This window comes from Lepeophtheirus salmonis, chromosome 12, assembly GCF_016086655.4.
Source record: "Lepeophtheirus salmonis chromosome 12, UVic_Lsal_1.4, whole genome shotgun sequence".
Lineage (NCBI taxonomy): Eukaryota > Metazoa > Arthropoda > Copepoda > Siphonostomatoida > Caligidae > Lepeophtheirus > Lepeophtheirus salmonis.
Window position 1 is genome coordinate 12,225,389 of NC_052142.2, and position 24,813 is coordinate 12,250,201.

Sequence of the window (24,813 nt, forward strand, 5' to 3'; positions counted from 1 at the left end):
GAATTAAATTTCTTTAATCAACCTTTCCTAATTTTCCATTAATCCCAACTACTTGAATCAATACCTCCCGACCTAATCATTATGACGTCACACTATATTTATTATCAATCACAATCTACTATTAGATATATGACATATTAAATCAATAGACCTTAATAAAGTTCTTAATGATAAGAAACTGTTGGGCATGGGTATGGTAGCATTCTTCAATTTCTTTCAATATTTGTACAGGAATGTAGGCGTGTGAAGTATTGATATCCTATATAATTAAAATAATTTTTAGTTGGCATCTTCATTATGATAAAAGAATGAACATGGTAATCTGGCAATGTCAATAAATAAATAACTAGGTCAAACATTTGAAAAAATGGCTGAATATTTCCCAAAATCCGTATTTCCACATGGTGAAATATTTAAAATTTTCAATGGTGTCATCAGGGGGTGCAGGTTTTGCATCAAATGGACGGAAAGCAACAAAAAATGTTGTATACAAGAAACTTATACAATATAAATTTGCCTATTATATAATTAAAATTTACATTACATCGTTTTAGTTTAGAATCTGAACTTTAGAAGCTAAATATCAGTAACATCTTTGGCTATCTTCAAGACAGCGTGTTCGTGCTAGTATCATAACAATATCATTCAATACCTAAAAATCATATCATGATACAAAACAAGAAATTGTTGCAGCCATAGTATTTACTATTTAGAATGATTAATTATTTATTAAATATAACAAGGTTTTATATGAAAAAATAACACTGCAGAATACAAATTTTGTAAAAATTATTTGAAAACAATAATCGAATTTACTCTTGTGCGCAAAATTCAAATTGATCTCTGTTTTTCTCTCAGTTGTCTAAATTCTGAAACATCTGGGATTATATTATTTTTGAATAATTATTATAGTGGTTCTGACCTGGACACATTTCTATTTCTAGGCTGAAAAATGATGAAAAACGACACTATCCTTTAGATTCAAGAATGGTAAAACCTAATCTCGTGCCGACCCTGAAAAAAAATATACATCAGAAGTAGAATATGAAAATGAATGTCGCATCAAGAGTGAATTCTATGTTGAGAAATCTCAACCCACTTCAGTGCAGAGATGTCCCCTGTATTGATCCGTATCAAAAAGGGTCAGACCAGTGGAAACCAGGAACGGTGGTTACTCAGATAAAACCCAGAACATACGAGGTTTGTACTCTAGGTGGGAAGAATCTTAGACGCAATTGCAAACAACTTCGCTTGAAGCATTATGGGATGGACGAAATCTCTATAAATAATTACTTGCATGCCAAATCGCCTAGAAGGACTCTCTAGGTTCAATCACATAATGTGGCAGTTCCCTCTGAAAGGGATTCTAGAAATCAAGGACCTATCTCACAAGAATCTCATATCCTTGTGTCAAATGGTGATCTGTTACCCGAAGTGGGCGACTAAGTAAACCACCTGAAAGACTGAACATGAAGTTGTCGGTGGTTAATTTAATTTAATTTGATTAGGTTTGATTTAATTTAATATAATTTGTTTGTATTTATATTGTAATAGTCTTTTAAAAGAAAGGGAGATGTTTTGTTATGAGTTGATTTAAGTGGCCAGTGAATATAGATGTCAATGTTTTCCTTTTTGTGCGCAGTCCTTTGTTAATAAAGCTTTAGTATGTAACTTACGCGCGAATGTGTTTGTTCTTTACGGAACACACGGGCCATAATTTTCGTCGTTGTAAGATAAGTTGTATCTAGATTTACGAACAAACATAAAAATCTTATTGTGTATCCAAATGTGTGTTCATCAAAAATAATCTTCTTCTGAACCTCTTAATTTGACAACAGGCAAAATTGATATCTGTTTCAGAACCTTCTAATTAAGCAAAAAAGCTTTAAGTAATTTATCAAACATTACAAAATTTCATTTCAAGCCATCAATTTATAAAAATTAATCAATAAAAAAGGACTGGTATATTAATATTAATGAGTTGACCTCAGAATGCTTAAATTATATTACACAGGCACAGAATGTATATACATAAATACAATAGCATGCTTCGAAAAAGTATACATTTTAATAAGAATTTCTTAAAATTCAATCGTAGTTACATAAAATTTTATTGGAGTTCTGGTATTATTACAAACTTTCTAGGACATCAAATAACAAATAATATTATCTCATGATCCTGGAAGAGTGGATAACTGCAAATTACATCGTATAACACTTTCACTAAGCTCAGATATTAAATGACTCCTGTTAATTGTTATTTTTCCTTGCATTTGAATGCCACTAAATTTAGGAGGACAAAATTGATTAATAATTATTTTGACAGATATTTCCATAATAATTAACCTTAATTTGCAGGTTTTACATAGAGTTAATTGAAATATTTCTCTAATAGAAATAGTAAAGTAAGAAACAATGAATAAAAATTAGGAAAAATAAACGCATACTCTTTTTCTTGTCTTCTTCTACCTCTTTCATCATATTTAGGCGAAATATCCTTAAGGCAAAGTGGCTTTAAGTACCTAGCGCAAGTATAACATCCAAAACTGCATATAGATTGTTGGGGGGGAATGATATTGCTACATTTCATTCAAGCTATCACAAGAGTAAAGCTTTAAGCCAAGTTGTGAAACGCGACCCTTAGCCTGTGGAAATAATATAGTCAGTATTTTTCATATTTTTTCGCAAGATGTTGCTTTTCCCATAAAAGGATTCATTTATTTATACTGAAGAAGATGACACTTGTTTTATGCTTATCAATATCTATATTAATATATTGTCTTTAAAAAGTTTTATATTGAGTTAATTATATTACTTTTTAATTATAAATAGATTATGTCAGATGACATGAATAATTTGTCGGAGTCTTCGGATAATATTTCAATCTGTAAGGTATGGAACCTACCATAGGATCTTTTTTATCATGGAACGACAAATTTTGAAGGGGACAAAATAGCTTAGTCGAACTCGGATCATTATCCCTGCAAGAATTGTAAAGCTTTAATCTCGAATTTGTCGAACATTCTCGTTTCCATGTTTTGGAGGAGTTGAATTCATATAATAATTATGTCCCTGAGGAAGGTTACTGCTACAAAATCGAGGAAGGATGTATCTTTGTATCTTCTTTTCCCTCCATGTTGAAATAAAGTCTGGGACGTTTTCCACCACCTAAGAAGAAAAACCTTCAAATTCGGTGTATGAATCTTTTGAAATTAATACTGATGCTTCAACGTCCAAGTTTGACATTTTTTCCGGAAGGGAGGTTCCACCAAGGAGAATGGTCTCTAGAGGAGATAAAATTACAAATTCGTATGTCTAAAGGTATAAATTTTGCTCAAATTATTTGCAAATTTGCCAGTACTGACTTTGAAGACTACAATTGTACACCTAGGAGATGAAATGAGGGGAGCTGAAAGTACCATTTCAGTATTGCTATTGCAGGGTGAGTATTTTTAATGTAGTTCAAACATAATTTTATTATTAAGGCCCAAATTCCTTCATATATCTTTAAATTAGGGAATTATGACCTCTATGTTTCCTTTAAGTGATTCACTTGGTCCTATTGTCTGCCAATATATTTTCTGGATCTTACCTTTCGGAATCAAGTATTCTCATGGAATTTACTAAGTGGTTGTACACGAATATTCTCTTACAGGCTACATACAAAGAATTTTTCCCAGGGAAAATTGACCTTAAATGTGCTCTTATACCAAGAGCTTGCAATAAATGTTACCGTATAATGTTTTAATATGAATTCAAACTACTATTAGATACATTGAATAGTCATGAGCGAGATATCTAGTTTAAGAAAAGCTAAAGCTACACATCATTAATACCAAACCACTTAAGAAATAAATTGAAATAACGAGTTGTCTATATATGAAGTGATTTTCTTCCATAAAGGAATATAAAACTAAATAACAAATTAAACCTTTATAGCAAACAAGTTGAAAAGAAGGAACACAAATTCAAGCATAATTTATATACTTTATTTTTTTTAAATTTATTAAGGCTCATATATTGTTCCTCTGAGGTAAACAATAAAAACATAATAAATTCCGAATATTGCAGACAAGTATTGAGCTGTCCCTACTTTAGATTTAAACTCATGAATTTCCAACAATTTATCCACCTCAGTAGAGACCACAACAAATTATTATTTGAAGATGGAGCCTTGAATTTTGAAACCTTGCCAAAGAAAAAAAAAATCAATTTATCCTCCTCAAGGACATGCTGGTGAGTTTTAGAATGGAAGGACGCCAAAAAAATGGAGACCATGCAGACTAATGTTCCAATAGGTATCATCCGATATTGGGAAGCAAAGCCATGCCGTACTTGTGATGTACTCTTGATATGGTCTAAAAGCTCATCCGCTCCCTTAAAAGATAAGTTGCAGAGCTGTCAATGCTGACCATTCTTGGAAGACTCCCATACATTCATCTTATTATCTAACATAGTTTATTACTAAAATGACTAAACTGTAGTTAATAGTTATTTATTAATACTAGAATTACTAATTAGTAGCATTAGAATATATTCTACTTTCTAGACTTGTGACTCAAGTTGAATTACTTTTTATTAATACGCAAATATATTTTAGTTTACATGTAGAGTTGTTATTATAGAAATAATAGAAAAATTATGCCCGGGCGGACAACAAAAGAAAATTTTGACCAAGATATTTTTAAACAGTTTATTGTTTTCATGCTCATTTTACTACTTGGTTTAATACTTTATCGCAGAAGAAAGCTTATGTTACACACATATAAACTTGCAAATTTTTCAGTATTAAAATAGGCAAAGAAAGTTCTTACAACAACAGCTCACATGAAATAATGAGATAACAGCACCTTTCAGTTAAACTTGGTTACTCTATTATCTATGAAAATAACATACTGACGACTCATTTGACGGTTCAACTTTCCCCTCAGAGTCGTAGTAAAATTGTCAAGCGTTGACTAGTACGTAGGGTTGATGAGCTGCGTCATAGCTTCACAACAAATTTAGAAACAACATCTCTCCAATGTTTTTTTTTATATTAACAATAAGTAAAATTTAATTGATTAAAAGATCATTTATAACTTACCCCATCCAATGATTAAATAATGCCGCAATTTAAATGTTGAATTTTCGACAGAGAATGTTGCAATCACTTGAACAAATAGATAAAGTCCTAAAAATAACATAGTTAGAATAGATTCATGAAAATTATTTCCTAGTTAATAAAAGGGTATTAAATAATAATGTCGCCAGCTAAAGGGAGAGGAGGGGGTTCGTCAAAAGACAATGTGTTACGAAAATGGAGAAGGATATTATATAAAAGACGATGTCAATTACGCTTGGGAGTATGATTATCAATATACTTTTTTTGCTGCCCTTGAGCAAACTTGTTAGGGACGCAGAAAAGAGCAGGAAGAGTAATATCAAGGTTACTATTTATAAAGGTGAGGCAGAAGATAAATTCTACCCTTGTGGTTTTCATCCTCATCAAGAGAAGAAGGAAAATTTAATGACGTCACTGGTGAGGCCCTTAGCACTCTGTCCTATATAATTGATTATTTTAAAATCCAGACTTATTGCTTTTTAAGGTAACATAAATTAATTAAATTAATATAAATAAAATTTATAGTACAAAATGGTAAATTTAAAGTATACAAAGCAAAAATATTTAACTTATATTTATATCTATCAAAGTAAATCATTTCCAATACTTATTTCGATTGTTATGAAACCTGACAATATCCTTGCTTGATACTTTATACAAAAATAAAATCATTTTCAAAACTAATTATTTAAAAAGATTAACATGAATTTGCATATTAAATATGAAATATCTTTATGTAAGTTTATATTTATATGCTTTATGTATATTATCTAATTTGCCATTTTATAACATAATATAAGAGTGGTCATTAAAAGAATAGCAATAAGTAAAAACTATAGAATACGTATTTTTTTACATACAAACATGAATAATAAATATTAATTTGTAAATTGGCCCATCTGTCTCAGTTTTCTCAGATTAGCACTTGGGTTCTTCAGTTTAACCCTTTTATTAAGGTAATTTACTCTAATTCTTGTTCTTGTGTTTCTAATAGGATATGATGACTTTTTTAGGCCAGTTGGGATATAATTTAATTAGATGATTATGTATCCTTTAATTACACGAAACTCACACGAGGCGATCGTAAGGCATTCCTTAGAGACCAATTCAATCCAAAGGCTGGACGTTTCTTTATAAAATACTAAGTCACATGTCTTTTTTCCCAGATTAAGATAAGGGTCTTTAAATTTTAAATCTTGCAATAAACCAGATCATAATCTCAACAATTATTGGAAAATTGTCATGATTCTTTTGCATCTGCTGCAATTACTTTTTTGGCTTCAAGAGTTTCAAAAAGTGCACAATCTTCTAAAGTTTCCTATGATTAAATTGCATCTTTATCATGCTCATTTTCTTTCACATTTGACGAAAAGAAGCGACTCGATATTGATGTAGTAACTAACTTTAGTAAGCTCAGCCTGGAGATTCCGTTCATAATCAATGAATGTAAAATGCATATCACAAATATTAGCATTATTTATATTAATTGGATCTTATCTCCTGCAGACTGAGATCCAGAGACGCTGGAGCATCAATTATTTCTTGGGAAATGCAATATACTGGGCATCCCGTAGATTGGGACATTATGGCATGGCACAAATACGCTTTGAACCTGGAGATGATTCCATTTTTGCTTAACAGATCCAAATTAGTGCACTGCTGTAACTGTGACGTCACTACGTCAGCTGAGTCAGGTAACGCCAACCAGACTGCCTTTGAAGATACTTGTTCACTCCACTTTCTATATAGTCACCTTGGGTAATAGTTTTCTTAAATTAAAGACATTTATAGTAGTAGGCTATCAGAGAACAGTGACACTGATATTCTAGGCTTGCGACTTAGGGGACCACTTTCTTTTTAAAAATGTTGGGGTATTTATCTAAAAAGACATATTTTATATTTCATTTATTAATTGCCCTTTACATGACTTTACCAAGATAATTGGAACAGAACGCTGAACAGAAATAAAGACTGCACACAGAACGCTTACAAACCTGGTCTAATCTGTTAGTTTGATGACCACCCCGCTAGTAAATTCAAATAATTATTCCTAAAATCTTATTTAGCTGTCTCTGTCAATCAAATATCCTACATTTATTTTCAACATCATCATTGGCTTTAGTTTCCTTTAAAAGACATCATATAGTGTTGGATCGGTCCTAAGACTGATTTCATAATCAGTCTTAACCTCTTTTAAGTTTTTTGGTTTTTTTAAATTTCACATCTTTATTCCACATATTAAATCGTATCAACAAGTATATAGTTATATTTTGTCCTATCAAATTAATATTACAAGGTAACAAAAACAAAAAGACTATACAAGTGCCAGATCTTTTCTCTTTTCCCTTAAAGTGCCGGTTTCATATGTAAATACTATAGATAAATAGAAATATCATGAACATTTTAATGTAGCATGTAAAAAAGGGAAACATAAACAAAATATCTCAGTAATAATATTAAAAAAATCAAAACACCAACAGAAGTACTGGTGCACCATCAGAGACATTTATTTCATTAATAGGTTTGATATGGGTGAGTATCGTTTTAAAAACTATAATATTATGTAAAAACTAAAATATTAATTTATTTTTTAATCAAGCTAGGTCATGGTGTAGGGGAGATCATACCACATCTATTCGAAATCGGATAATCGGAGGCATTTTCTTGGAGATCCCTAAACGCCGTAGTTACAATCCTGTGTTTATATTCATTATCTTACCTCATGTTTATATCTCGAATTTATATACGACTTCAGTAGTGCTATAGCCTGAATCAATTATATTGTTGCTTTAATTCCTCGACAGTCCTCATTCCTTTTTTACTTAACGTTTCAAAATTCATTTTAGTGATAGGGAAGTAAAATATATTTGTACTCTTGAATGGGGTGAACGACACTTTTTTATTTTCAATTATATTTTTTTACCGCTTCTTCCATGGTGGATGGTCATAGTATTTATCTTAAATTAATTTCTTTCAACAAGAAACCATCATTTTGAATTATTTTTCTCTTGTTCTAAGTACATTTTTATATTTTTCCACGTATATTCTGTCATTTTTATGTTCTTAGGACACCTTATGTATTCATTTTCACATATTTTCACAAACTTTTGACTTATTGTATGGTTGTAGTTTGTTACTTTGAACCAATAGTTCAGTGAAGAAATTAGTATTTGATTTAACACTTTTATTTTGTCAATTAGGTTCAAATTGTGATGTTTAGAGAATATTGTCCGTTTTCGAAGAACATTTCTATATAAGTGGTATCTATCTCGTATGTACTTGTTTTGTTCACTATGATACCCAAAAGAACTGCTTCTTCCTTTTCCTGCATTTCCCAGTTATTTATATACTTCCAGCATAGTTTTTATGAATTCAGATGTGTTCTAATTTGTTTGCATCCCCTTAGGTATATAAACTCCTCTAATATGCTTACAAAGTTATGAATATTTTTCCCATGTTTTATTCGTCAAATAGGATCGTGGCGTTGTCTGCATAAAAAATACTAATATGTTTTCCCCATTTATGTTCGTACCATCTAGTATGCCCTCAGTTTCTAGTTGTAGTGCCCTTAATGTCAAGTTAAATACTACTAGGCTTGTTGGGTTTCCATGTGGGCATCCTCATCCAATATTAATTTTTACTCCTCCGCATAGGACAATTCCTATTTTTGATGTTATAATATTTATATATCCTAGAGGTATATATAAAGTATAGAGATTATGAATTATAGATCGCACGATATCATAACGAATGCTTTTGTAAATTCAAAAAAAAGTGTAGGCATCTTTTTATTTCTTTTGTCCTGCCATCTTATCCAATCTTGAACAATCATCGCTACATCGCTGATTGATCTGTTTTTTCTAAAAGTAAACTGTGCACTATGTAATTTTTTTCTAGAATTTGAATCATTCTCTCGACAATTAGTACAGATAAACTTTTATAATGTACGTTTCAGAGTGTATTAGGTGTCAAGTTATTTATACAATTTGTTGTGTTGCCTTTTTTTCAAAGAGTACTATAATTAATTCCTTAATTTCTTCGCAAAAAGATTGCTGTTGTAAGATTTTGTTGAAGTAGTTTGTTAAAATATAGATTTTATGATGAAACTTTTTATAAAACTCTGCATTAATTCCGGATGGGCCAGGGGATTTTCCATATTTGTTCGTGTATTGATATACTTCTCTAATGGTAAATACTTTTTGTCAGTCTTTTTTTCCCCTGTAAAGTAGATAATTTAACTTTGTAATCAAATTATGAATTTTTAGTTTCGTTTTCAGATCCACCAAATACTTTGTTGTAATAATCTTGTACAATCTTCTACACCGTATCTTTGACGTCTGTCAGTTGTCCTTCATCATAATAAAGCGATATATTGCTGCTGAATGTGTAAGTGCAAAGTTTTTACAAGGAACTGTAGCTAAGAATACAGGAGAGTATTGAACATCTACATATTTTCACGGAGCATAAAAAAATGTTAGGAGGAAGAAAACTAGCAAAAATATTATATAACTGTTTCGGTCTAAACTACAAAAAGGAAAAATTATTTTTGTTTTGTCCACTTGGAGTGACAAAATAAGAAACAACTACCAAAATATATTCGTAATTATAAAATTGACTTTAATAAGAACAAAACTACTCGTTGGGTATGACTATATGTAGCGAGTGAAACACTAGTAGGTGATAAAACCTACCAGCAACGTAGATTTTAACAAATTCTTTGATAATTTGCGTTTGTGTAGTATGGGAGATTTAGATGGAGTTGGTAAATAAATACTGATGATATTTCGTACTAATTCTAATGATTTACACATTATTATTCTAGATTTTATAATTTAAAATTGAATAATTTCAATGTGAAAATGGTCTCATATTGTCGCTTGATTTGAAAATGAGATATTTTTAAGGGAACCTATTTATCAGACTAAGTGTTAACACATTATTCACATTGAGGTAATATGTTTTCTCATTCTATTTATTGTTATATTAGGTTCTTTCCGAAAAAAAAATAATTAAAATTTTGTGGCTTTTTTTTTAAATTTTGCAACTTCGAGTTAACCATTTGTATTTAGAGTGATTTAAGTTCCAGACAGCATAAATTTTGTAAAATATATGTATGTTCTTATTAATTATCTTTCCTATTTTGAAAATTCTGTAGTTACCCTGCAACATATTCTGGTCCACGGCAACTCAACAGCTCTTCAGATACTCCAAATGTAACAAAAAATTGTCTGAAGCAAGCTACTAGCCCCTTTAGACCGACATCCAGTATTCACTGTTGATGCATCTGTCCCGCCAAAAAGACGTTCTCCACATAACAACTCCCGAGAGGGCGAATAAAATCTCTTTATAGGCTGAGAATCGTCTTACTTCCTGGTTCATATCCTCAACTTCCTTTGGAAAACCTGACTCGATTATACGCGTAAATTTTTATAATGTCGGTTCGGTTCCCGTCTACTCAGGAATTAGTGACCATGTTAAGAACTTAAATACTTACTGCTGAGATATAATCGATGCCATAACAAGACCCTCCATATTAAAGACCACTTTTGACCAGTCTGTTCTTAAACCAGTTCTTTTATTTTGTTAAGAAATGGTTACACTGTCCTTGATAGCTTCAATTATTTTTGATCGTATATATATGATGTTTTTTGGTGTGTGGAAGTATTTGATTGCATTTACGTACTTAGATAGTGGCTCAACTGAGTCTTTTCATTCTCAGAATCCAACAACTTCTTAAAAATTTTGATGCAAATTTTAATTTTTCACTCTTTAAGATTATTCCAGATTCTCACATCATTTATATAAATCTTATCATTGTTCATCAAGTTTCTTATAATCTTTTATCATAAAGAAGTGTACCATCAACTAATATCACATTCTTTGGCACCTCAATTGTTATTTCATCTAAGCTTCTATTGTATTCATCTCTACAGGACATAACCCTTGTGGGCCCTGATTATAACTGAAACAGCCTATTTGGAGCATAACCATTATGAGATGTATATCTTCTTTTCTTATTGTTATCACAAGGTACCCATTCCAAACGTCCACAGCATAATTTCGGTTACCTCCAGAAATGGAACGAGCCAAATGAAATGGTGGTTTTGTAGCGTGTATCTCTCTTATATAATCCTTATTTAATGGGAAAATGTCTACTGCTTTTCATGGTTGAGTGTTCTGTTGCGAGTGATTACCATCCGGTAACATAAGTCAATGGTCTCTCCGTGTTAGATTCCTTTTATCATGATCGTAATTCATTTCATCAGCTTCCACATTTTCCTGCCAGTGCAACAGAACTTGAGATTGGGTGTGCACATCTCTTGGCATTGCACTAGGATCTACCATAATTTTAATTGGATGGCCTCGATACTTTTTAATTATTGGTGTGGGCATATATTGAATATTGATTAAGCAAAGTTGTCCAATATAAACTCTTTCATTCGTTAAATGTTGAAACAATCGAAGGGGAACTGCCTGGGCAGGGATGGAGATAGTTGCCCTATAATGCACCCACATTATAGTATGCTCTGATCCGGCTGACCATCTGATTTGATTTAAAATATGTTTTTGGACACTCTTTTATTATCATAACCAACTCGAACCACATTTGTCTAAACAAATACAGTCCATCAACCTGTGAACTGATGAAGGTCATAGAAACAGATTCTGCTCGGAGTCTATTATTGACTGCTGTGCGTAGGTGTATCATTTTTTCTATTTCAAATTTACTCCCATTCGCAATTGACATACCATATTTCATTGAGATGAGGTACGATTAATTGATTCTGAACTAGAAAATTCTTTTTCGAAAAAAGACAAAACTGAGCTCTTGGGTTTGTCACCCCTAAAACACAAAAAATTATACTATGTTTCACTCCTATTCCTTCATAGTCCTCCTTTTTAGTTGATATTCGCAACGTGTCTTCTGGCTTTACACTTTTCCAAGAAGCTGTGCTGAATTTCTTGCTATTATGTGATATTACCAATCAGCTTACGTTACTACCAAGGCGTTTTTCCAATTAGAAGATCGGTTCGTAGTACTTACATCTTTTGTCTTTCACAGCTTCCGCTTCTTTCACTGGTATTCTAGACATATTATATATGGTTGTTTGTTTTGAACTCTGGCTGTCTCTACGATTAGGTAGAACATCCTTGAGCATTTGTAACATTCTGCTGATTCTTTAAGCTGTTCCTTCAAAGAGATTATTTTTTACCCAAAGTTAGACGTAACCATTAGTGTTCTATTCAGCATGCTTCCTACAAGGGTACTCCGAGACATTTCTCAGCTTCAAGGTCCAGCAGGGCCCCAAAAACTAAAGTTGCTTAAGACAATTGTTTTAAATGTACGGCTATGAGAGCAGCATTGGGGGGTGCAGGAAGATAGAGAATTGATGATTGCATTCAGTCTACAAAGGATTTTTATGAAGAGGGCCGTAGCTAAAAACGTATCAGTGTAGGGGGCCTTCGCATTGTAAAGTTTGGTAACCCCTAGCTTAATTATCATTATAGGCAGTATATCATAGGTTCCTGACAAGCTTGTACCTAGATCCATAATCTACCCCACCTCCTTTCCCCTATTATTTAAACTGTCATGTTCTTAAAACCCCTTTTCCAGATCCATAAGAAGTCCTTAGCTATTTAAATTTAAGACAAAACAGTATCCTCCTGGCAACGTAAAAAAATCATTGGAAAACGCAGTCATTGCACACGAAAAATCAGAAAATGACTTTTTGATTAAAGCTAACTAATACTTGTGTTTTTTCAATTATTTATGTTCTTTATATATTCTATATAAGAACAAAAGCACCAGAGCCAAGAACAATAAGCAATATATTGTGGTCTCGGTTCGACTTTGTCGTTTCTAGCTCTAGCAGTTTAAGAAACGGAACTGCTTGAACCGCTGGATCGATAAAGGCACCTTGGATTTAGCACAAAGCCTGATAACTCAAAAAGACAATACAATAACACAAAAACTTCATAATTTGACAGATATAATTTTTCACGTGAGAAAAAATCTCTAAAACTCACTTATCAAATTATTTATGCACCATTGACGATACATGCATCTCCAGACTTTAATTGTAGTATTAATAATAAGATTTTACAGAATTAAATAATTGTTTGCCTTGACTTGCAGTCGGTACAATTCATAAATTTTAAAACGAGCTTTCTAGTGTCGCACGTACTTATAACTAGAGAAAAATATATTTAAGTCAAGCTTAATTTAAGTGCAAGGTTATAATTAGGGATACAAATATTAGCTAAATTGGGGTAAGTGTAAATTTATAAAAAAGTATGTTGGTAATAGAAAAATATAAAGCTGTCATTAATTTATCTTCTTTATTTTGACGATCATAATGTATTAGCAATGAAGGAAAACTATATTTTACAATGATCTTTTCTGCAGATATATCGTCTCTCAAAGTTACCATATTTTTTAGGAATTTCTGTCGGGCGTGGTTTATATGCTTACCACAAGTTAGCCAATATTTAAATTTCCATTTTTAATCTTTTATTTTTACTAACCTTTTTTACAAGTATTTTTTTAAAGAAATAATTCCGATTAAAAGTAACCAATATCAACAGAAAAGTGTTTGATATCATCAATAACATATTGCAATTTTATATTAGATAAGTATGTTAGCATATTCTGCTAGTGAATGAAGTAGAATCAGTTAAAAGACTCATGTAATGTAAAATTGTAATACGTTATTGGCTTTTTTATTTAATATAAATGCCTTCTATATACTAAAGGTGCAATAATATTGCACCACCTTTCTGTTATTTTTGTTTAAAAAATAAGTATGGCTTATATTCTTAAAATTTACATATAAATGAACATTTCAACCTCAAACCTCATTTCGTCTAAATCTGAGGTGGTGGGTGTCAAAATACACCCTGTTTGTCCTTCTTTTATTAGAAAACCCCCTACCCCCTACATTGTTTCTAAAATACATAAATAAATCAAAACTGCCCAAATAAAGAAATATAGGCAGTTTGGTTTTCTTCAGTAAATTCAAATTTATAGAAGGTGAGCAGCTGATAAAATATAAGTGGCATTTGTGGGCGCCCGGAATCCCTCTTTCAAAAGTTATAATTAATAGGTCACATAAAGATCACTTACCTTCTACAAACATCCAAAAAAAAGTTGACAGATGAAAATATCTCAGAAACACAATTGAAATACACCATATGTATGCAGATCCATTGTTTGAAGTCATTACTGTCTATTATAAAGTATTTTAATTTATGGTTTTTATTAAAAACGAAGAATACAAGCAAAAATTAGATTTTAATTCTTTACATAGTATATAACCAAAAAAAAAAAAAAAAATTGAGTAAAATGAATACCCTTACTGTGAAGCTAATATATATATTTTTTCTTGTAGTGTTTTATATCATAGCTGAAGTTATAGAAAAGACTTAATATTTTAATTTTTTTTAAATGCCTCTAAAAATTGATTTTTGGTCAATTTAGTTTTTAATATTTATTAAGAAATTTGATAAAATAAGGTTTTTAGGTTGTGTTGATAAGAGGTTATAATAATATTTGGGGGGGGGGGAGAAGTTGAATTGCTTATAACCTAAAAACTACTATGTAACTTATAAGTGGGTGAATAAAACAGTTATTTTGAATATGAAGCATATATAAACTTGTTCTAATCCCTAAATTATTAATGATATATTAAGTTATAAACTAATAAGCAATTCAATATTTTTCTCATGAATATCAGTGTGACGATATAAAAATATTGGAGAAAAAATAAATAAGATATATTAGCTTTTAAGTAAAGTCTTCAATTTTCCTCGATTCCTTTGTAGTTATATCCATATTTCATTAATTTTAATCAAGATAAAGTAATAAATAGTTCATTTTCAAATTCTAATATGTTTATATCAATTTATTATTTAGTTTGAATTGTCATTTTAGTGTTCCACGGCTTAAATAATAATAATAAATATAGGTTTGAGCCTCTGGCTCTCCAAGCCTTTTATTTTGTTGCATATTGTTTTTCATGTTTTTATGTTTCGTGAGGCATATATTTGGGGGTCAATTTGAGGATAAAGGATTACACAAATTTTTGAAACAAAATTTTTGTTGATTTCCTTAAGAATTCCATATTCCAATAAAAAAATGTATTTATGTCAATTAATTCCTTCAACTTTAATTCAATCATGCATATTTAATGTCAATTTAACATAAAATCATTGAAAATCATTGCTTTTCTTAGTTTTGCAGTAATTATGTAATCAAATTCAAACTTCTTAGCCTAAAAAAGATATAATTTGATACCAAAAACATACATTCATCATAAATATAACCTCTAAAATCAGTTATTAAAGTTGTTCAATATGTTAGTGTCACCTAGGGGTTAAGATTTTAAAAAGGGCTACATTTTTAAAAGCGAATGGTAAAACTATAGCCCTTACAGTAATTGATAGGGACACCAAACAGATTTAAGTATTTTCTAATTTTGTGCCAGTCCTTATTTAGGACCGAGGACCGTGGTCCAGTCCAGTTACCTTCTTTCGGCCCTTAAAGAAGATAAAATCGATCCCTTGTGATATCAATGAGGGTGTTTTTCCTCCTTTTAATTATACCCTTATATACTAATAATTTATGTGACCAAATGAATGATATAATATGTTCGTTTTATATTTTATTATAATGAGATATGTACTATAACCTTGATAAATATTTTATGTATCTTATTTGGCTTAATACACCATCGATATTTTTATGAAAAATTCCAAGGACCACCGGTCCCAAGGACCGATGACCTTAACGACCGGTCCCAAAGACTGACTGTCTTAATGACCGATAGGACCAAGCCTTATACTATAATAGACTGGACCGAATAAATAAGGACCAGCACAACACAAAGTATAACCCGTGTCTAGTGCTTGTTCTGACAACATCATAAAACAATTAGCTACTAATTGGTGTGGGAGATTTGGATATCCTATGTATATATCGATTGTAGATCAAGGTGGACAATTTTCTCCTTAATATGGGAAAATGAATGAATGAATGAAGAACTTCAACATCAAAAACACAAAAACAAGTCTGTACAACCCTGCCTTGTTGAAAGAGAGTATCGAACTTTAATGGAAGCAATTCATTGCAAAATATTACGTTTAAGTGTTTATTTGGTAGAAGTATTGAAAACAACCACAAAATCAGAGAAAAGTCTTTGGCAACATAAATTGTATTCGGGGAAAAAGTTCAGTCTTCTGGGATAGTTTTGTTGTGTGGTAAAAGAGTGAAACAAAAAATTAATACCCAATACAATAAAAAATAATTCAGTACCAATTCTATTTACATTAGTTTTTAAGAATCGATTAAAGTATATGTATTAAATCTATCAATTCGTCCTTCATTAAATCTTCATTATAGCGGCCTGTTCAAATTAATAAGAAAACTACCAAAAAATTCTTGTGGAGGTCTATGGGAAACCAAAGTCAACATCAGTCTATAATTTAAAACCAAAATTAATCTAAGGGGGGAAGTATGTGGTACCTTCAATTTTTATCACATATTTTATTATTTCCTTTAGTAAACTTGTTGTAAAGAGGTTTTCAATAGGGACGCTCACATTTTACGTTAATAGTTTTCGAAAACGACGTCATATTTGTTATTGTTTATTTGACAGCTGTGCTCAAAAATAGTTGTAATTTCATCATGGAGCAGTACACACTCAAGCAACGCTTGCAAATTATTATAATTTATTACAAAAGTGGTGATTCTTTGATCCAAACTTTTAGAGCGTTAACGCCAATTTATGGTCAACGTAATCGACCTGCAAAATCAACCATTCAACGTTTGGGGGAAAAATTTGAGTCCACATACATGCCACATAATGTTCCTGCGTCAGTGAGACAAAGAAATGTACGAACTGTAGAAAATATTGCTGCCGCAAGTGTATCAATTCAAGATGACTCAAATTTGTCTCTTACGCGCCGTTCTCAATCGTTGGGCATCTCTATGACATCGAAGTGGCGAATTTTGCGAAAACATCTTGGCATACACTCCTATAAGATCAAGTTGACACAATAACTGAAGCCGCTTGACCACTTCAAACGTCAGGAATTGGTAAAATGGGCTGAAGGAAAATTCGAAAATGATCCTGATATTCAACATAAAATCATCTTCAGCGATGAGGCACATTTTTGGCGCAATGGCTTTGTTAACAAGCAAAATATGAGCTATTTGGCTGGAAAACCCCACAAGTGATTCATGAGGCGCCATTACATCCCCAAAAAATTACTGTTTGGTTTGGATTGCATGCTTGCAGTGTCATTAAGTTGTACTTTTTCGTCAAGAATGACAATCGCCACGTTACTGTGAATGGAAATCGTTACCGTGCCATGATAACCGATTATTTTTTTTGGCCTGAATTGGAAGATATGGACTTGGACGATACGTAGTTTCAACAAGACTTCACACACAGCAAATGTTACCATCGATTTATTGAAGAGTATGTTTGGTGAGCGTATTATCTCCAAAAATGGACCAGTCAATTGGCCGCCTCGTTCGTGCGATTTAACGCCTCTAGACTATTTTCTTTGGAGTCAAGTGAAAGCCCTGGTCTACACCAATAATCGTTCGACGTTAGAAGAGCTCAGAACAAATATTCAACGCGAAATTGCTGCAGTTTCAACCAATTTATGCGGAAAAGTAGTCGAAAATTGGATTCAACGATTGGAAATCGTAAAACGTGCACGTGGTGGTCATTCAAACGATATCGAATTTTCTAAATTAACTTGAATGTATTTTAACGGCAAATAAAGAAATCGTTGATATCTCCAACCGTTTTCGTTTTATTTAAAAAAAAATGTGAGCCTTGTTAATGAAAAACACTTTATGTGTAAGTCTGTTTCTTGTGATTTTTTATTCATAATAAATCCGTGTACTATCAAAAATAAAGGAGTTGTGCTTATGTCTTAAAACAGTGAATAAATTATTTTTATATTATGTTCAAAACCGAAATATTCGTAGAGTGTCTCTAAGACACTACATACGGACGAAGGAATAGGAAATCACTTATCTGGGATGATGAGTCTTTTTCAAAAGAACCACTATAGCTAATACTGATGTCTGTCAGCAGATATGCTGTTCCTTAAAGTTACCATACTATTCATGATATTTCCTTCGTAGGACTTCGTTTTAACACACTTCAGTTAATACGATATTCACATCCTTAATTATGAATATGTTACAAAGGGTAAAAAGAACAGAGTGTTTTTCAATTATTTTTAGCCTAAAATTGGAAACATCTCGAGTTTAGAAAAACAAATAGTAACATTTTGGAAAAATTGGAAAAAATTTTATCTAAAACTTTAGAGTTAAAGAGAGTAACAGTAGTGTGGAGCAATTCTCTAAATATCCGTATGAGTGGAAGAGCAGAAAATAATTAAAGAATAAAAATCGATTCTGCTATTTTAATCTTTAATTAATTTTTTATGATATCCTGGAGGATACAGTGAAACAGAAAACAACATTGTAAATATTTAGCAATAGTTTTTGAGATTTTAGTTAAATACAATCAAGAATTTACGATGGATAACTGTAACTTTTTTTGAAGAGAATGTCAATTTTTTATAGGCTGGATACTTCCTAAAAAAACTGGGTGGACACTGTCTTTTTAGTCATCCGTAGAATCCAAAAAAAGTCTGGTGAAGTGTTCGAGGCTGGATAAAGAGAGTAAATCAAGTTCTTCCTATCCCTGTTGGAAGATGAGGATATTTTATTTCAGATGATTATAAATTGCGAAAAAGCAGAAATCAGTTTTTACTGTATGATAGTTGTAAACACGATCGTAGAAAAATATTGATTTTGGATCTCAGGATACATTAAAGAGTATATTTTTTTAGGTTTAGTCATATATAAAAGTCATGCGGTACTTTAATCAATTGTTCTATTTAATTATAACATTTAAAATCCCAAAAAACTGTACATGAGTAAAAAATGATTGATTGACTAAATATAATTCAGTTCAAAATTAAATTAAATATATGTGAAAGGGCATTCTAAAGTAAATGTTTTTAAAAAAAAATATTGAATTCATTACTGAAACTGATGAATTTGCCGTTTAAAAATAATGAATCAGCTTCAGTTTGTATTTGTAGCAAGTTTCATTCAAACAATTAATGGTTGGATTCAGAGCCAGGTTTAAAAAATATTATTCCAAATTATTGATTAAGAATAATTGATTTATAGATGTCTGTAGTTATACTGAAATCATTCATGTTGACTTATTGTTTTTGGGACTGAGAACTTTAAAATAATTCTTAGAGTCTGATTCGTATAGGTTCTTGAGTTCCGACTTATAGTATTAAGGTACCAAATCCATTTATTTGAAAATTGCGACTGCAAACCATCAATATTCACAATCAATTAGATTCTGAGCATAAATACATGTGACTCTAGTTACTCCTGACTCACTCAACAGAACCTTCTTACTACTTCATGATAATTAGAGTTAATTACTATACATTGAACTATTGTAATCATTTTAAGCTTATAAATGGGGAAATAGGAAATTGTTATAATACGGATGATGTTTCTTATTGGTTACACTTCAGCACCAAACATATGAACAATTGTGCATAATAATAAATAAATAACATTATATTGAAAGATAAATGAAGGGCAGAATTTAGTTTAATTTTGATTAATTATTTAAATGAAACTTACTACAGAATAATCCTATACAAACACGCTGATGCTATCTTTTTGAAGTACAAATTTATTTGTTTATTATAATTAAACCAATATTTATTAGTAAATTTACTCTAGAAACCCCTTTTATATATATGTAGATTGATTTTGAATTGAAAAACATTAGATCTAGTAATAATTTCTTACTCATGTAAAATTGTGAGAGATTTCAAATTCTCCAATTTCAAGTAGATACAGGTTGAACAATATTCAAGGTGTTCCCCATGCTGTTCCTGAATGTCTGTTTTTGATTTTACTAAGGAAGTTTGTTGCATAGAACTTAGAAGGACATAAAGGGTGGCTCATCTAAACGTATGCAATCAAGAAAAAAAAAGTAAAACAATGTCATGACTTTATTTCTAAACCAATTTTATAAAAAAATTTCAAAGAAAATCGACGTTACAACATAAACATAACATTCAATTAATGAAATTGCAGTTAGCTCAAACCAAACGTTCACAACGTCCCCCCGAAAAGTAACACTGCCTTTTTGAACGCTCCACTTGGTAAATTACGGAATACCTTCTTTATACCAGCTATCAGGGATCTTTTGCTGAAGGACCTCAATTGGAAACCTTTTCAACATTGCTTCATACAAATTAGTCTAAAAAGTTGAATTCCGGCAAGATAGAAGGCCAAAGGTAACCTGTCTTGCTGCCAGATTCAAAATCGGTCTTTATGATGCTGCAGATACAGGAAAAGACTTTGGTATGTAGAACACTGATTTAGATCTTGGCTTTGACTTTCAGGACCTCCTTAAAGATAAAGGGCGGCATAACGTGACTTTGGCTGATAATAACGCCAAGAACCATAACTTACTCTTATGGACTTCATGATCATAGGGACGTTATAAGGATTTTTGCAAACAATCTGTTGTTGTCAAAGGTTATGGTTCTGGGGTTGACAGAATTTTTTGCAATCTGATAAGAAACAGACAGGATACTTCTGCTTTAGTAGAATCTTTTTCTCCATATATGATGGGGTTAGAATCTGTCCCTTGCGACGTGAAGAAATGTGATAGAATAGGTCTTCATTGATGACATGATGGGCAGTTGAACATTACTGCCAGTTATTGAATTCATCGATTGACTGGATTCTTCTCAATCTTTTTGTTTATTTTCCTCAAAAAGCAGGCTTTGGACAATTTTGGGTACTACTAGGTCACAAAGTGTCCGTGAATCATCGCCATTGGGTCCTCATGATTCGGTCCGACAGGTTTTTAGAATTTTTGGACCAATCGAGTAGTGCACCCGATCGCTTTAGCCAGAAATGAGTTGTTTATTATATTATGTAAATTACACAAAAGTCTGCTACATTTTTGTTCCTGATTAGAAGAAGATATTGTCTTAGAAAGCATAATGAGTAACTGACGTGATATGTGACATTTATACAGGACTTACTTTCCATTGTGTGTTTGTATTAAACTGGTTTCTGGAGTGATGGAATCAGGCCAGAAAAAATTGAGAACGTTTAATAGAAATACCCTTTACAAACACTTCCCCATAAAAACATTATATACTCTAAGTCTTAACCTGCAAAAAAAAAAAAAAAGGTACCCTTGAAAGAATCAAGAGATGTTATGAAATTATGAAGTACACTTATTGGGGTTGCTTCAGGATATATTATTTTGGATTTGATCATTCATAAGGATAATACCTCGGTGTTCGATATAGCGGTGGATATTGTACAGTATTTTACGGAAAACTCCATAAAGCACATTAAAATTTTAAACTTTATTATGGGGGTCTTCAATAGGCATAAAAATAAGTCAATCTCAGGTGCCGTTTGTAAAATTATGACTTTTTGGGTATTTTTGTTTTTGTTTTTTCTTATTTTTATTAATCTTATAGATAACTAAACTTAAAGAATATTTTATTTTTAAATGATGAAGGTTTTTTTTACTATTTATTTATTGTATATATTTTTATTGTACTTTTGTAACTAAAGGGGTATTTGTGAACTAATTTTAAGCTGCAGTCTTTATTTCTATTTTTTAATTAAATGTAATCTCCCAATTTATTATGATGCATTTTTTATATTATATATTGTAAAATAAAGACATCAAAATTAATTAAAATAGATACTTCAGGCCAGAGGGGTTACTGAAGTGCTTAGGGACTCATTTAGCAGGAATATCTTAACGTTTTCCATTATTATACTCTTTCTATTTTAGCAGGACTTTTTGAAAAGGCCTCTCCTTTTTCCATAACTTCAGGTTGATTCTTGCTGATTGTATTTCTTCCATTGTCTCTGGATTGTAAACTCTCATACTTTCTTGCAGTTCATATTATCTTCTTGTATATTACCATCCATTATAAGGGCAATGTTATAAACTTGACTGGCTGTTGTCTGCGTTTTTGACTTTCTCACTTCCATTTGTGGAAGTATGCTATGGCTTTGTTTTGCATAACACCAAGTGCCCTTAACGGAGTTTCAGACAGGTCGGTCACACTTTTATAATTTTGCTTCCATTTATTATAATAGACCATAAAATTCAGTGACAATTGAAAATTTTGTCAGATATTTTCCAACACAGTGTACAACCAGTAAAAGTGTAATAAACTCTGTTATCATACATCAGTTACTATATTTGCAACTAGTACATGGTACAAAGAAAAATATATCGTTTAATATGAAATATTTGAAAATAAAATATTTATCGAAAATTACTTTTAATTTTGAATAACAATCAATTTAATTTATTCATAGTAAAAAATGTAGACAAAGAATACTAAAATATAGATTGTTGATAATATATAGATACATATATCAAATTAATGGACCAAAGTTAAGTATTATTAACTTTGATCACTATACAAATATTTTGTTTTATTTATTTTAGTACCATATTGAATCAAAAAACGAAAAAACAGTACAGATAGTTTTTCTTTCTAACCTTAATCGATTAACAAAAAAAAAGTTATTTTTTTATAAAAGTTTTTTTCTTTTCTTTTTTAATGAAGTCACTATACTTAAGTCGATTAACTATCATCTGATATAATTAATTTCTTCTAAAAAATCCCCTTTCATATTGTATAATATATCAAATCATAAGGAATTATTTTGAAAATGCCAAAAATTTATTTTTGTTTTATTATATTATAAAAGTATACGTAAATTACCTGAAAAGCCGAAGTGAGGATCCAAAAAAAATTTGACATAATGTATGTGAAGAATAAATTGATATGAATTTTATTCCTTAAGCATCTCATTTCCCTATGGATATAAAAAAGTTTCATAATTATTAAAGGGTTAAGTCAAGGTTAAAGCATCCTTTCATTTCTCCTCGCCTCCTTCCCAATTTAAAAAAATAAAATTTATTTATGGCTTGTACATTAGGCCATAGAGGTAAATAAATGTTTTGATGTAAATAATTTATAAATAAACCCAATCTAAACTGTCAACTTGCAATCAAATTGCGTTTACATCGCATTTATTATAAATCTCATTGATTCCATTCTACGTTTGTTTATAATGTTTCAATTGAAAGCAATTCTCTGAAATATTTTATTAATTTTTGAATATATGCATTATAATTTCAGCCTCTGATTTTTTAGACAATAATATTTCGTCATCAATTTTATTTATCTTACCGCAGTAAATACACTTAACAAAGTAAATATGAAAAAAATTTAAGAATGTGATTTATTGCATTTAAATGAATAATTTATGATATCTCATCATGAAAATTACAGAAATGATAGAAATGCAGATTGTTTTCAACATTGGCGATTATTATTTACAGAACGTATTCGAATGCTTCCAAACTCTTTCAGAAAACACTTCAGATGTATATTAAAATATTTTTTCATGACCAGATGAGTAAATCTCCAATATCAGGTCTTATTGCAGTTTCTGATCGATAAGACGATATAAGATTTGGAAAAAGAGAATGTGTTTGGACCAACAATTTTTTTATTTTCCAAAAGTTTGTCTTCTCTGAGTGAAACAATAATTGAGACATATCTCTTTAAAAGAGTTAATTATTCTTCGTTGAAGAGATCTTCATCCCAGTGAATGAGTGGCAACTTATAAGTTGGAAAAATAATGAAGAAAATTTTCTTACCATTGAATCAAATTTATAAATGATTTGTACAAAGTCCATACTGTGCAAGGTACGACAAGTCGATTGAATCCAGATTTGAGACTGAAAAAAAACTGCATTATATTTGATATCACCAAAAATGCCAAGAAACCTGTTTTTCTCTTTGAAAATGTCACTTTCATCCCATTTGGATCAAATATACTTTCTTACAAATTTTCAAAATTCTTAAAAATAATTTCTGCATTACGTAAGTGTTTATGTATCAGTGCCTTTTTAATCCTGGAGGCGTCATTGAGTGGTTGTTGAGAAGTTCAAATACTTTGTCATAAAGTAGAATGAAAACATCCTTGCAGAGATTTATATCTGTTTCAAATCCTAAAATTCCTTGACTTTGAAACCATTTTAGAACACAACCAACAATTTGGCTCGTTATAGCTTGCTTGTAATAATAAAGTAAACTTTCCTTTTGTTGTGATAAAATTTGATGTGCTTTTCAGCCGTGTTTGGTTTGAATTTCATTTAGTTTGGCTATTAAATTCTACCGAATAGTTCAACTCCTTTACTAGTACAGTTCTTGGAAGTGTGCTGAAGCACCACGGTAATTTCTGAAGCAATGTCGAACATCAACTATAGCAACTACATCAATATTCCAATCTTCATTTGGATGAAGAAAAATAATTGATGTTTCATTAACAGTTTTTGATCAATATTAACTCTAAGCGAAGACAGTCCATAAATATTCTTGCACCATCCATTATAACAGATCAGACCGTAACACCAACTTTAAATGCACTCACGTATTATTCCAACAAGCACAACTGATTGCATAACTTTGAAAAGAAAATAAGCAATTGGCAGTATCCAATAAGCTTGGTAACCAACAAATATAATACCAAGCCTTTGTTTCCTATTACTTCTCTAAAACCTTAACCATTGTCCACC

At 30.9% G+C, this 24,813-nt stretch overlaps 1 protein-coding gene and 1 long non-coding RNA gene across 8 annotated transcripts in view; one reads left to right on the top strand and one right to left on the bottom strand.

Moving 5' to 3' along the window:
- Dh44-R2 (Diuretic hormone 44 receptor 2) overlaps window positions 1-24,813 on the bottom strand; it is a 94,595-nt gene that overhangs the window by 38,867 nt on the left and 30,915 nt on the right. For all 7 annotated transcript variants that reach the window (XM_040722127.2, XM_040722125.2, XM_040722128.2 and 4 more), the window contains 3 exons: window positions 22,949-23,042; window positions 14,229-14,331; window positions 5,087-5,173 (listed from right to left, as the gene is read on the bottom strand). In XM_040722127.2, coding sequence (XP_040578061.1) covers window positions 5,087-5,173; window positions 14,229-14,331; window positions 22,949-23,042 — 284 coding nt within the window. The remainder of the gene's footprint in view (window positions 1-5,086; window positions 5,174-14,228; window positions 14,332-22,948; window positions 23,043-24,813) is intronic.
- LOC139906745 (uncharacterized) lies at window positions 5,167-10,642 on the top strand. The gene is made up of 2 exons (XR_011782593.1): window positions 5,167-5,588; window positions 6,099-10,642. It is a non-coding gene; the product is annotated as an uncharacterized lncRNA (long non-coding RNA).